This window comes from Euprymna scolopes, chromosome 3 (assembly GCF_053919585.1).
Source record: "Euprymna scolopes isolate OS-2025 chromosome 3, ASM5391958v1, whole genome shotgun sequence".
Taxonomy (NCBI): domain Eukaryota; kingdom Metazoa; phylum Mollusca; class Cephalopoda; order Sepiida; family Sepiolidae; genus Euprymna; species Euprymna scolopes.
Window position 1 is genome coordinate 76,511,736 of NC_136484.1, and position 15,876 is coordinate 76,527,611.

A 15,876-nucleotide genomic window follows, 5' to 3' on the forward strand; every position below is an offset into this window, starting at 1 on the left:
ACCGACTATTTTATTTCCCCAACATATTTCTTTTATTAAAATTTCGTTTTTTTTTTGTGGAACAAATTGCAATAAAACACGCGATTATTTGGAAACAAAACTCTCCAATATATAAATATACATGAAAGCGTTGGTTTACAGCGTCACCATCATACACACGCACACAAGATATAAATATAATGATGTGTAAAATACATAAATGTTTATATATTTACGCACACACTATTTGTTTTCTAATTTGGCTTTTTTCTTTGTGAAAATCTGGCTATAGTTATAATTTGGCCTTTTATTGGCATTTTTCCCTGAAAGATGTAGCTTCATATATTTAGTAGAATATGGCAACCCAATTAGTATCAGCTACTGGATACGTTTACTCTTTTAAAGGTTATGGGAACCATTGGTCAGGTTCACAGCAGTTTTTTTTTGTTGTTTCTTTTCCTCGTGACACGATGGTGACACCTTAGGTGAAAGCACAGAATAATCACAGCACATAATGAATTTATAGATTCTAACAGCACGGTACATTCATTTTGTCTACGGGAGCCAGAGCCCGCCATTTTACTGGTTCCTACTAACAACCGTAGTTTAATATTTTTTTTACAAGTAATGTGAGGGGCATACTTCCAATGGGAAACGCCGGTACACGGGTCTTGCTAGCTTATAATGTTATTCTATCTTATATATTGAACTTCTTTATTTGATTGGAATTGTCTTATAAATATTGATATTAATATTTGTATGAACTTAAATTTTACAGTAATATACAAGCTGTAATATGAAAGTATTTTCAAATTTCAGTTAACATATATATATATATATATATATATATATATATATATATACAGAGAGAGAGAGAGAGAGAGAGAGAGAGAGAGAGAGAGAGAGAGAGAGAGAGAGAGAGAGAGAGAGAGAGTTAACTGGCTATGATGTTTTCTTGCATTTTATTCCCGGGCTTGACTTACTGATAAATATTCATTGAGCCTTTCGATGGATGTAAATCTGGCCTCTGTGTCATTGAGCAGACGAACAAAAAACTGAGCCACATTCAAAATCTGAAAAGAAAATACATCAATTATGAAAAAAAAAAGAAAAGGTAATTGTCCCTTTTTATGTTCCTTTGTTCTTAACTTTCTATTGCTTTTTGTTACTTTTGGTCTATAAATGTGGGTTGGATTTCTTTTTACATCTACTTTTGATGTCGTTGGTATTCCTTGAACAGTTTTTCCCAAACCTTTTACCTCCGTGGAACCCTCCCAATAATAGTGATGTCTCAAGAAAACCCCTTACACAAGAAAGTTTTTTTTTTCAATCTTATTTGTTTATGTCTCCTTCATAATGAAAGCAATATTTTTCTTTTTAAATCAGGTTTAAGTAAAAAAAAAATGTCTCTCAAATTTATTGACAATTAAAAAAAATCAACATAGTTTTCTGACAACTAGTTCAAACACATAATAACTGGATTCTTCTTTTCCCCAGTTTATTCATAATTCAAAAATAACTGAAATAATCATATCCGTACATGTATGAGAAAATTAGGTTTAATAAAATCCAGAATTGAAAAATGCATTTGCAAATATGTGCAAAGGTATAATAATAATTTATCAGTATCTCTTGAAGGAACCTGTGCCCTTATCTTATTGAGGATGTGAATGGATTGGAAATGACAGAACGATCGATCGGCTTTTACATAATGGCGTCTCTATTATCATTGTAAACAAAGCAAAACGTACACCGGTAAGGGACGCAACTCGAGACGGTGAAAACTCTTATTAGTCCCTCACGCAAAAGATCCCTACAGTTTCGCGGAAGTCTGTTCTAGATAGTCGGCGTTTCTTTTGAAAATATTCGCGTTTATAATTACGTACAGAAATTACGTGCTATCAAATATTGTCCGTCGTGTAGTAGTTTCTCCTATCATCCTATCAGCAAAGCCGTAAATTCTTGTGATAAATCGTATTGGTGATTTCTCACCCTTTTCCCAGCCATTTCTAAATAAATCAACAGATTTCAATACGGAAGTTATTTTGTGACAACGAATATAAAGTTTTAAAAGAAAACCTTTTTTATATACTAATGAGTTACAACTTAATAGCGTAAAAAGCCACTTGAGGATCTCGATTCACTGTAAAGAATTACTTGAATACAATCCTCCCCCTCCTCGTTGATCATAGCTATGCATTAATCTGCAAGATTAACAGCTTTTATTCCTGCCAAGCAACATGGCTTAGGCAGTTACATACAAAATCGGGAAAGTTATGCCCACAACACACAAATGACTAACACAGAAGTCACATTATTACTCTTAATGTATTAATTTGTGGTTCTGCGTCTGAAACAAGTTCTCTTGCCACACGTAAAACCAGAGAACAACGGATTCAGATTTCAACTTCTACTGGATTTTAACTAAAGCGCTGTGTGCTACGGGTCGGGTGGCCATGCTAGAAAACGGGCTTTCAGACAACATAACTCTGACACTACTACGTTTCCATTGTCTATATTGTAATAATTTCAAAGGATCCTATTTGTATATTTAGTAGCATGTTTCCACAAAGAATACAATTAAAAATAAATTTAAAAAATAATTGAATAAATAAATAGTGCATTCGTGTAACGCCCTGTAATATTGTGGTCGAGTAAATGTCTGCTAATTTAAAATAATTTATCGGGCGCTATTGCAGTTTTGTAAAATTATTTTTAGGCATATACGAAGCAGCGAAAGGGCACTTAAAAAACTGGCACATCTGTAGGGAAAATTTTGGGGCAATTGCAATCATGGAAGCGGACTGCTAAGGGTGGCATGTGCGAACTCGAAACCCGACTGACGGGACACAGAAAAGTGAAAAATCATCAGGTTCGATCGCGTCTTAATTTGCATGAATGAGACAATATAAGGCCGGCAGTGAAGAGGTTGGGATCGAGTTGAGTTCTCGAGAACCGGACTGAACGGGTTAGAGCGGAGAATGTTGTCAAGAACCCAGTCCATTTTTTTTTATTAGAACATCAAAGCAGAATTCCGCGGTAACCTCTTACATTATTCTTTGAAAAGAAATCCATCTTAACATAATTCGCCTATGTTACTTCAATTCCTGCTACCAAACGCAAAAATATAACAATATCTGTGGGCATCTTTGTGAATTGTAAATCCGCGCCCGGTATGTTGGAAGAGTAATGCATGAATTGCGACAGTACAGTGACGGGAATTGTTTGAAGTACAACCTCAAAATAAATAAAGCTAAAGAGTAGTGTTTCTTGAATTTTACTTGATCAAAAATCCGTGCTAAACATTTTTCCAATCTTCGTAATCTTATGAATAATAATTAGCTGAATGTTATCAGTTTTGACAATGAAAATCACTGGAAAATATATTCAAATTATAATACCATTACATGCGGATTAAGAATTAAGCCAAGGTTTTTTGTTTATTCAGTTTTCCTAAATGCAATAAATCTCCAACCAATTAATTACGGGATCGAATTATAAAGTTCCCACTTCAATTCTATTTGTCCAATTGAAGACATTTCATTGAAATCGTTCTTTTTTCCTAATAATCTTTATTGACTAATTATTCCTACGAGAATTTCTTGTATGTTGATCTAATTTAATAGTCGCCTCCAGGGAGCATTTAACGTTCATAATAAACGAAATATCGAACCGAGTCTATCAACCATAATTATGATCTACTGTTTATGCGTCACATTTTGCGAACTTCGTTTAGTTTAATCGGCGACTAGGATTCCTACACGCTGGTCGAAAATACAGAAACCTTTGGTTGGATCCAACATAAAAAGTTAATGAAAAGTACAGTTTTGCCTGGGGGATTGCTGTAAAGACTGTGGATATCGCCTTTTCTATTTCCCTATGGTAACTATATGAGTTCATATGGAAGAAAATTGTTTTACCAAGTTAATGAATCCCATCGCCATTGCGGCAAATGACGGAGCAATGGCGCCTCTTGTACAAACAAATACCAACGCTGCTACAATGGAAACACAGGTGAATGTCATGTCCATGCGAACACCGACCCATCGTAGACTTGCATCAAACATGAAATTCACTGAAGCATTTACATCATTGTGATACCGAAACCTGAAATAGAAATGCAAAAGTATTAGTGTACTTATTTAAATCTATTTAATGTTGAAAAATTTTTGTGACATGATGGAGTATTTCCACGGAATAAGCAATATATTTAATCAACAAATATGTTTGGATAAAGCAGATATTTTTCTGAGTGAGATTTTTGGAGAAAAAATGAGTTTATTAACATTTCTATGAAAATAGTTTTCATTGCATTTTAAATGTAGAACTGACCCCAAAAACATAAATTAGTAAGTACTAAAAAAATACCCGGAAAATAATATTGTGCTACATAGTTCAATAAAAATACAATCACATTGTAATTTACTCGTTTAACCCAGCACCTTATCAAAAAGTGTTATTCTGTTTTATTTTTTTACATAATGTTTCGCTGACTTCTTTCATCGGTGAAGAACTGCTGCACGTCGAAATTGCTACGATTTCCTTTCTGACATCGTTACAACAATAATTATATATTATTATATTGATATTCGAAAACGAAGCTCCATCAAAGAAATCCCTCCCATATTCTTGTCTGGGGTTGCCAAATTGGCCTTTTTAAAACCAAATTTTGCGAATTGGCCATTTTAAAAGCAGTTTGGCCTTCAAAACTTGTATCTGGCTTTTTTTTTCAAGTCACAACGTACGGACTAACAGAGGAAGGAACAATCAAAATATTATAAATTATATTATAGATTAACAAAGTGATATTATGGAATAAATTCGGTTAAGATAGCTTTGGTTGATAAACACCGAAATTGTATTTTTACGAAAGAAAAATTAAACAGGTCAAATTTGAGTGACAACCAGAAACGGCTTTTGATTAAAAAAGTTTCAAAGTTCCTGTTCAAATAATATTTCGAAATAGATTTTCTATCTTAATAAAACTTCAAACTTATTTTTTTTTATCTTGCAAATCATATTTTGAAATATTGTTTTTGGGTTGAATTTGCAAATTTGTTTGGAATAACAGAATTATCAAAAAATAATTTTCAAAAAACAATTTATTTTGGAAAATTAAGTCAGGAGGGTTCCTTGCTATACCTCGTCAATATATTTATATGTTATCGAATATCCAGAAAACTAAAAAACATCACACATAGTGTAGTTTAGATTTTAGATCCACCTTTTTAGGTGAAACAAAGGCTAGCAATCATACGAAAGTAAAAAATACAACACAATTTGTGATTGCATAGCGAATTACAAAACTCGCCTAAAACTAAAAGTTCTCGTTAAAAGAACTGACACGTGGAGAGCTCGCCAGAATACAGTCGATCAGTCTGAAAAGCAGATAGAAACTGAGAGAAGGACCAAAATTGGCGATGAATCAAAAGCAAGAATAAGTAAAGCTTAACAATAAGTCCGTCCTAATTCAACCTTTTCCAAGGTCCGAAAGCTCACAATAAAATTTAAAGCCCTGTCAAATTTCTTTACATATTCTTACCAAAAGTATTACTGTCAAATTTTTTTACATATTTTCACCAAACGTATTACTTTTCATTTTTATCATTGATATTTTAATAAATATATGACATGGTTGACTTCGAGTTCATCTTGTTTTTAGGTTGCCAACGAAATCGACCATTACCCAATTTTTTGAGTTAGTTGTGTCATCTCTCAAAGATCTGTTAATTATCAAACACATCGGTGGCATAGAACGATTATAATAGAAACCAATATGTACGCACATCGAAATAAATCATTTTGGTGGACAATTTATACTTTGTAATAAAAATGCAAAAACTGTTACAGCAAAGTTGTAAAAACATCCTAGTCTCCTCTGTTAGTACACAATAGATTAGTCGATATGATAGTATCCTCTGTAAGTACACAATAGATAAGCCGATATGATAGTCTCCTCTGTTAGTACACAATAGATTAGCCGATATGATAGTATCCTCTGTTAGTACACAATAGATTAGTCGATATGATAGTCTCCTCTGTTAGTACACAATAGATTAGCCGATATGATAGTATCCTCTGTTAGTACACAATAGATAAGTCGATATGATAGTATCCTCTGTTAGTACACAATAGATTAGCCGATATGATAGTATCCTCTGTTAGTACACAATAGATTAGTCGATATGATAGTCTCCTCTGTTAGTACACAATAGATTAGTCGATATGATAGTATCCTCTGTTAGTACACAACAGATTAGCCGATATGATAGTATCCTCTGTTAGTACACAATAGATTAGTCGATATGATAGTATCCTCTGTTAGTACACAATAGATTAGCCGATATGATAGTATCCTCTGTTTGTACACAATAGATTAGCCGATATGATAGGCTCCTCTGTTAGTACACAAAAGATTAGTCGATATGATAGTATCCTCTGTTAGTACACAATAGATTAGTCGATATAATAGTCTCCTCTGTTAGTACACAATAGATTAGTCGGTATGATAATAGCCTCTGTTAGTACACAATAGATTAGTCGATATGATAGTATCCTCTGTTAGTACACAATAGATTAGTCGATATGATAGTCTCCTCTGTTAGTACACAATAGATTAGTCGATATGATAGTATCCTCTGTTAGTACACAATAGATTAGTAAATATGATAGTCTCCTCTGTTAGTACACAATAGATTAGCCGATATGATAGTATCCTCTGTTAGTACACAATAGATTAGCCGATATGATAGTATCCTCAGTTAGTACACAATAGATTAGTCGATATGATAGTCTCCTCTGTTAGTACACAATAGATTAGCCGATATGATAATATCCTCTGTTAGTACACAATAGATTAGTCGATATGATAGTCTCCTCTGTTAGTACACAATAGATTAGTCGATATAATAATATCCTCTGTTAGTACACAATAGATTAGTCGATATGATAGTCTCCTCTGTTAGTACAGAATAGATTAGTCGATATGATAGTATCCTCTGTTAGTACACAATAGATTAGTCGATATGATAATATCCTCTGTTAGTACACAATAGATTAGTCGATATGATAGTATCCTCTGTTAGTACACAATAGATTAGTCGATATAATAATATCCTCTGTTAGTACACAATAGATTAGTCGATATGATAATATCCTCTGTTAGTACACAATAGATTAGTCGATATGATAATATCCTCTGTTAGTACACAATAGATTAGTCGATATGATAGTCTCCTCTGTTAGTACACAATAGATTAGTCGATATAATAATATCCTCTGTTAGTACACAATAGATTAGTCGATATGATAATATCCTCTGTTAGTACACAATAGATTAGTCGATATGATAGTCTCCTCTGTTAGTACACAATAGATTAGTCGATATGATAGTATCCTCTGTTAGTACACAATAGATTAGTCGATATGATAGTATCCTATCTTAGTACACAATAGATTAGTCGATATGATAGTATCCTCTGTTAGTACACAATAGATTAGCCGATATGATAGTATCCTCTGTTAGTACAGAATAGATTAGTCGATATGATAATATCCTCTGTTAGTACACAATAGATTAGTCGATATGATAGTCTCCTCTGTTAGTACACAATAGATTAGTCGATATGATAGTATCCTCTGTTAGTACACAATAGATTAGTCGATATGATAGTATCCTATCTTAGTACACAATAGATTAGTCGATATGATAGTATCCTCTGTTAGTACACAATAGATTAGCCGATATGATAGTCTCCTCTGTTAGTACACAATAGATTAGTCGATATGATAATATCCTCTGTTAGTGCACAATAGATTAGTCGTTATGATAATATCCTCTATTAGTACACAATAGATTAGTCGATATGATAGTCTCCTCTGTTAGTACACAATAGATTTGTCGATATGATAGTATCCTCTGTTAGTACACAATAGATTAGTCGATATGATAATATCCTCTGTAAGTACACAATAGATTAGTCGATATGATAGTATCCTCTGTTAGTACACAATAGATTAGTCGATATGATAGTCTCCTCTGTAAGTACACAATAGATTAGCCGATATGATTGTATCCTCTGTTAGTACACAATAGATTAGTCGATATGATAGTATCCTCTGTTAGTACACAATAGATTAGCCGATATGATTGTATCCTGTGTTAGTACACAATAGATTAGTCGATATGATAGTCTCCTCTGTTAGTACACAATAGATTAGCCGATATGATTGTATCCTGTGTTAGTACACAATAGATTAGTCGATATGATAGTCTCCTCTGTTAGTACACAATAGATTAGCCGATATGATTGTATCCTCTGTTAGTACACAATAGATTAGCCGATATGATACTCTCCTCTGTTAGTACACAATAGATTAGTCGATATGATACTCTTCTCTGTTAGTACACAATAGATTAGTCGATATGATACTCTCCTCTGTAAGTACACAATAGATTAGTCGATATGATAGTCTCCTCTGTTAGTACACAATAGATTAGTCGATATGATAATATCCTCTGTTAGTACACAATATATTAGTCGATATGATAATACCCCTCTCTTAGTACACAATAGATTAGTCGATATGATAGTATCCTCTGTTAGTACACAATAGATTAGTCGATATGATAGTATCCTCTGTTAGTACACAATAGATTAGTCGATATGATAATATCCTCTGTTAGTACACAATAGATTAGCTGATATGATAGTCTCCTCTGTTAGTACACAATAGATTAGCCGATATGATAGTATCCTCTGTTAGTACACAATAGATGAGTCGATATGATAATATCCTCTGTTAGTACACAATATATTAGTCGATATGATAATACCCCTCTCTTAGTACACAATAGATTAGTCGATATGATAGTATCCTCTGTTAGTACACAATAGATTAGTCGATATGATAGTATCCTCTGTTAGTACACAATAGATTAGTCGATATGATAATATCCTCTCTTAGTACACAATAGATTAGCTGATATGATAGTCTCCTCTGTTAGTACACAATAGATTAGCCGATATGATAGTATCCTCTGTTAGTACACAATAGATGAGTCGATATGATAATATCCTCTGTTAGTACACAATAGATTAGCTGATATGATACTCTCCTCTGTTAGTACACAATAGATTAGCCGATATGATAGTCTCCTCTGTTAGTGCACAATAGATTAGTCGATATGATAGTCTTCTCTGTTAGTACACAATAGATTAGTCGATATGATAATATCCTCTGTTAGTACACAATAGATTAGCCGATATGATAGTCTCCTCTGTTAGTACACAATACATTAGTCGATATGATACTCTTCTCTGTTAGTACACAATAGATTAGCCGATATGATACTCTCCTCTGTTAGTACACAATAGATTAGTCGATATGATAGTCTCCTCTGTTAGTACACAATAGATTAGTCGATATGATAATATCCTCTGTTAGTACACAATAGATTAGCTGATATGATAGTCTCCTCTGTTAGTACACAATAGATTAGCCGATATGATAGTCTCCTCTGTTAGTGCACAATAGATTAGTCGATATGATAGTCTCCTCTGGTAATACACAATAGATTAGCCGATATGATAGTCTCCTCTTTTAGTACACAATAGATTAGTCGGTATGATAGTCTCCTCTCACCTTCTTCGAAAATAATCCTCTCGATTAAATGTGCTGATGGTGACCAACCCATTGGCGGTGGTGTTTACGTGATTCAAAAGTGGCGATCTCTTTTGGTTCTCAACTCTCTTCAGTTGGCGGACAGCCTGGATGGAAAAGAAGCGCAAAAGAACTAGTCCGCCCAAAGCTGGTATAAAAGCCAACGTCAACCACGGCTCCACTTGGATGGACGTAAACATTACTAAAATCGACTGGATGCTGATCTGCAGAGTCAGGTCCATCAGTTGCGGCAGGTTCACATCAGCTAAAAAAAAAGAGACCGAATGAAAAGAAAATGTATATTTTTTAAATTAAAATTGACAAGAGCTTATCACTGATCAAGGCCAATAAACAGCTCGAGAATAACGGGATAATAACATGAAATGCTTGTCAGTTGAAATATAAAAAACATTGACTGAGAATGATTAATCGAGTGGAGATGCCTCATGACAGAAAATTGCATGTCATGTTTCTAGTGAAATAAAAGTAAGAAAAAAGTTTTTTTTAAATGAAACACAATTTTGTTTTTACTTTTTATGAAAAGTTTGTACATTTTGTGCTGTTATTGTTTTATTTCACTTTGCTCCAATACATGTAACCATTTATTTAAAAAATGAAATTAAATGTAATCGTAAATTTAGTATATGTAATTACATGCAAAAATATATTTTAAACATGTCATTAAATATATTCGTTTATTTTTTTTTAAGTAATTAAATGTAATGCTCTTTTAAACTATATATTTAATATAAATTTATCATTATTAATGTAATGTAATAATTTATCTAGAGTATTAAATTTAATGTAATCATTTATTTAGAATATTAAATTTAATGTAATAATTTATTTAAAATATTAAATTTAATGTAATCATTTATTCACAATATTAAATTTGATGTAACCATTTATTTAGAATATTAAATTAATTGTAATCATTTATTTAGAACATGAAATTTAATGTAATACTTTATTTAGAATACTAAATTTTATGCAATCATTTATTTAGAATAATAAATTTAATGTAATTATTTATTTACAATATTAAATTTAATGTAACCATTTATTTAGAATTATTAATGTAATGTAATAATATATTTAGAATATTATATATAATGTAATCGTTTATTTAGAATATTGAATTAAATGTAATCATTTATTTAGAATATTAAATTTAATTCAATCATTTATTTAGAATATTGAATTTAATTCAATCATTTATTTAGAATATTATATTTAATGTAATCATTTATGTAGAATATTAACTTTAATGTAATCATTTATTTAAAATATTGAATTAAATGTAATCATTTATTTAGAATATTTAATTTAATGTAATCATTTATTTAGAATAAAAATTTAATGCAATCATTTATTTAGAATATTGAATTAAATGTAATCATTTATTTAGAATATTAAATTTAATGTAATCTTTTATTTAGAATATAAATTTAATGTAATCATTTATTTAGAATATTAAATTTAATGCAATCCTTCATTTAGAATATTTAATTTAATTTAATCATTTATTTAGAATATTAAATTTAATGTAATCATTTATTTAGAATATTAAATTTAATGTAATCATTTATTTAGAATATTAAATTTAATGTAATCATTTATTTAGAATAAAAATTTAATGCAATCATTTATTTAGAATATTAAATTTAATGTAATCATTTATTTAGAATATTATATTTAATGTAATCATTTATTTAGAATATTAAATTTAATGCAATCATTTATTTAGAATATTAAATTTAATGTAATCATTTATTTAGAATATTAAATTTAATGTAATCATTTATTTAGAATATTAAATTTAATGTAATCATTTATTTAGAATATTAAATTTAATGTAATCATTTATTTAGAATATTAAATTTAATGTAATCATTTATTTAGAATATTAAATTTAATGTAATCATTTATTTAGAATATTAAATTTAATGTAATCATTTATTTAGAATATTAAATTTAATGGAATCATTTATTTAAAATATTAAATTTAATGTAATAATTTATTTAGAATATTAAATTTAATGTAATCCTTAATTTAGAATATTTAATTTAACGTAAGAATGTATTCAGAATATTATGTTTTATGTAATCATGTATTTAGAATATTATTCAATCGTTTATTTAGAATATTATATTTAATGTAATCATTTATTTAGAATATTAAATTTAATGCAATCCTTCATTTAGAATATTTAATTTAATTTAATCATTTATTTAGAATATTAAATTTAATGTAATCATTTATTTAGAATATTAAATTTAATGTAATCATTTATTTAAAATATTAAATTTAATGCAATCCTTCATTTAGAATATTTAATTTAATTTAATCATTTATTTAGAATATTAAATTTAATGTAATCATTTATTTAGAATATTAAATTTAATGTAATCATTTATTTAGAATATTAAATTTAATGCAATCCTTCATTTAGAATATTTAATTTAATTTAATCATTTATTTAGAATATTAAATTTAATGTAATCATTTATTAAGAATATTAAATTTAGTGCAATGATTTATTTAGAATATTAAATTTAATTAAATCGTTTATTTAGAATATTAAATTATATTTAATCATTTATTTAGAATATTACATTTAATGCAATCCTTCATTTAGAATATTAAATTTAATGCAATCATTTGTTTAGAATATCAAATTTAATGCAATCATTTATTTAGAATATTAAATTTAATTTAATCTTTTATTTAGAATATTAAATTTATTTTAATCATTTATTTGGAATATTCAATTTAATTTAATCATTTATTTACAATATTGAATTAAATGTAATCATTTATTTAGAATATTAAACTTAATTTAATCATTTATTTAGAATATAAAATTTTATTTAATCATTTATTTAGAATATTCAATTGAATGAAATAATTTATTTAGAATATTAAATTTAATCATTTATTTAGAATATTAAATTTAATGTAGTCATTTATTTAGAATTATAAATGTAATTTAATCATTTGTTTAGAATATTAAATTTAATGTAATCATTGATGTAGAATATAAAAAAAATTTAAAAAATATTTAAAAAAATGATCACAGCTGTCGTAAAGACATGGGAAATAGCCAAATTTTCTAATTTCTTCGAAAACTATTTCCTTAATTTTTAATTTTATACATTATCGGTTTGCGTTACTTTTGGCATATTTTCATTACTGAGCCATGTGAATTCTTTAAATACACTTGACCATCAATATTTCAGCCTTATTCTTTTCTAAAAATAAAATAAGCATAAAATATATTTGATAAAAATATATAATAAACATAAAATTATAAAAATATATATTAAATATATTAAATATATATAATACAAATATTATAATAAACATATTAAATATATATAATAAAATATATGATTAACATATTAAGTATATATAATAAAAATATATAATAAACAGTAAATATATATAATAAAAATATGTATTAAACATATTAAATATATTTAAATAAAAACACTTTATCTTCTACTTTCTATCTTCCTTAGCAAATGTCAGCGATCTCACACTTTTTTTTATATCGGCATCACCAGTTATCAAGGCCAAGAGGCCACTCGAGGATAAAGGTTAAAGCGTGTACAGTAGTCAATTGGACAATATAGTAACAAGTAGAACGGCTCATCAAGAACTTGTTTACGTTGGATTTGAAGACAACCAGGTTGTAGTCAGCTGGAAAGCAGGCAAAGTGAAGACAGTTCCACAGACGTGCAGTTCTAAGAAAGAAACATTGTTCATGGAATATACGTTTAGGTTGAGGCACAGATTAAGAATGGGGGAAATTAGTGATAGGGTTTTCAACGACGAGTGTTTCTGGTGAAAGTTTGAGGAGGGGGGCATAGATTGGAGCTCAGACGAACACTTGTCATGAAAATAACGATAAAGCAAAGTTAAGCTCGCAATCCAATCTCTGGTCCCCCCTCGCCAATCTTTCACGAAAAACACTCGTCTAGCTGAATCCACTGTGAAAAATTTCCCCCACTCTATATCTGTGCCTAAATCAAAACGCGGATTCCATGAACAAAGCTTCTTTCTTAGAACTGCACGCCTGTGGAACTCTGTTCCGTCTGCCTGCTTCCCTCCGGATTACAACTTGGATGTCTTCAAGTCCAATGTTAACAAATTCCTAATGAACCGCCCCCTTTAGTAAACACTTCAGCAAATCTCCTCACTAACTTAATGTACTTGCAATAACCCTTATCCCTGAGTGGCTTCCGGGCCTTGATAAGTGGTGATCACTGTGTAAAAAAAAAGAGAAAAGGACATCCCCTACTCGGCTACAAAATCTATTTTGAAGTCTATCAAGACGGGATAAGTCCTTTCTAGCAGCTCCTGTCCAGATGTGACAACAGTACTTCATCCTTGGATGTAGCTGGCTCTCATATAAATAGAGAATTGCATCAGCAGTGAGATATCTACTAGTCGATAGAAGGATCCTACCATTTCCCCAACGACCTTGGCAATGGATTTGATGTATGTGTTCCATTTAAGATCAGAAGTAAAGGTCAAGCCCAGAAGCTTGTCAAAACATGAAGCCTCCCCAAAACGAGAGCCATTCATTCCAATTGATGCAAAATGGGGATCACAGCGTTGATGATGTAAAGATAGAAGCTTGGTTTTAGATGCATTAAAAGTAACCAGCCACCTCTTTCCCGATTGTACCACGTGCTCAAGATCAGAGGAGAGAGAATCAGAAAGAACTTGGTCATTTATGGTCTTTGATCTGCTACCATAGATGATAGTGCCATCAGCATAAATGTCTACGAATGATGTAAGGATGTGATTTGGAAGATCATTAATGTAGATCAGGAAGAGAGTTGGGGCCAGGGTGGACCCCTGAGGGACTCCAGCATTAATACTGTGAGCTTCTGATTTCTGCCCATCAAACACTGCTCTTATGAACCTACCAGAGAGAAATGATTTAATAATTGAGAAGACATTTCCAGCTATACCATAGCTGGAGATCTTGTTGGTTTATTCTTTAAAAGTTTTCTCTACATGTTTTTCAAAACGAATTATTACTGATAATACGCTATACTTACATACGAAAATTAAATCGAATAAAAAAAATCTACAATACACATGGACATACCTTAATTAATTAATTAAACCTTAATGTTTCCATTGCTGTAAACCTAAGGTATCCACAAATATTGGAAAATTAAACATAACAGACATACATTTTGACTTTTTTTTTGCGTTTGTATTCCACAGCAACGCATGGCCGGGTATAGCTAGTTTTAAATAAACGATTTACATATTCTAAATAAACGTCTAAATTTAATTACATATTCTAAATTAACGATTATATTTAATTTTATATTCTAAATAAACGATCATCATCATCTCCATTTAACTCTTCGTTCGTTTTTATTTCAGTGTCTTGTGTGAAAATCCTGTAGAATTCATTTTTGGAGACTTTTTGGAATCACTACTCTTTTGCTATATAGTAAGACCTCGTCGCAAAGTGAGAATACTTCAGGAACATTGTCGTCTTTTATGGCGATTTTGTTTTTGAGGTCGCAGATAAAATGATCCTTATATGCTTCTCTTTTAATTTGAGGTAGGGATACCGGAAGCTCTCTGATTGTGTTGTCTATCATTGTTTTTATTTCGAAGTCTGTAAGAAGAGCAGCAATGATCGCATCCTCAAAAGATTCACTTTCTATAGGTATCAGTCTAGATAGGCTATCAGCACGGCTAATTAATTTTGATGACAAGTACTCCAGCGTAAAATTATAATTTAGTAAGATTGTACTCTATCTCAGTAGTCTATTTGCAATATATGTCGGTAAGCCTTTTTTTTTTTTTTTTTTTTTTTAGATCCAACGACTTATGATCAGTTAGCAATGTAAATTTTCTGCCATGTAAGTATAAAATTTCGTTACTGCGAATATGACACTTCGTGCCTCTTTTTTAATCTGCGAGTACTGTCTCTCGGCTGGTAGTAGCGATCTGGATGCATGGGCGATCGGGTTTTAGTACCGTGTGGCATTACATGAAGTATACAAGCTCCAACTTGCATCGCTCGCTACTATTATTTTCAGCTTTGGCTCATAGTGTGCAAGAAAAAATCTGATGTTAAAGTATCCTTAATCTCCCCAAACACTGCTTAACATTCAGGCGTTCAATCCCAGGCTTTTTCTTTCTTAAGTAATTCGTTCAGTGAGGCGCGCAATCAATGCATGTTCTTTATGAAGACT

At 30.4% G+C, this 15,876-nt stretch overlaps 1 protein-coding gene across 2 annotated transcripts in view; it reads right to left on the minus strand.

Moving 5' to 3' along the window:
* The window catches only part of LOC145256353 (ATP-binding cassette sub-family C member 5-like), a 327,323-nt gene that overhangs the window by 48,851 nt on the left and 262,596 nt on the right, over positions 1–15,876 (minus strand). For both annotated transcript variants that reach the window (XM_080115176.1, XM_080115185.1), the window contains exons 24-26: positions 9,625–9,907; positions 3,900–4,086; positions 963–1,052 (exon numbers count right to left, since the gene is read on the minus strand). In XM_080115176.1, coding sequence (XP_079971302.1) covers positions 963–1,052; positions 3,900–4,086; positions 9,625–9,907 — 560 coding nt within the window. The remainder of the gene's footprint in view (positions 1–962; positions 1,053–3,899; positions 4,087–9,624; positions 9,908–15,876) is intronic.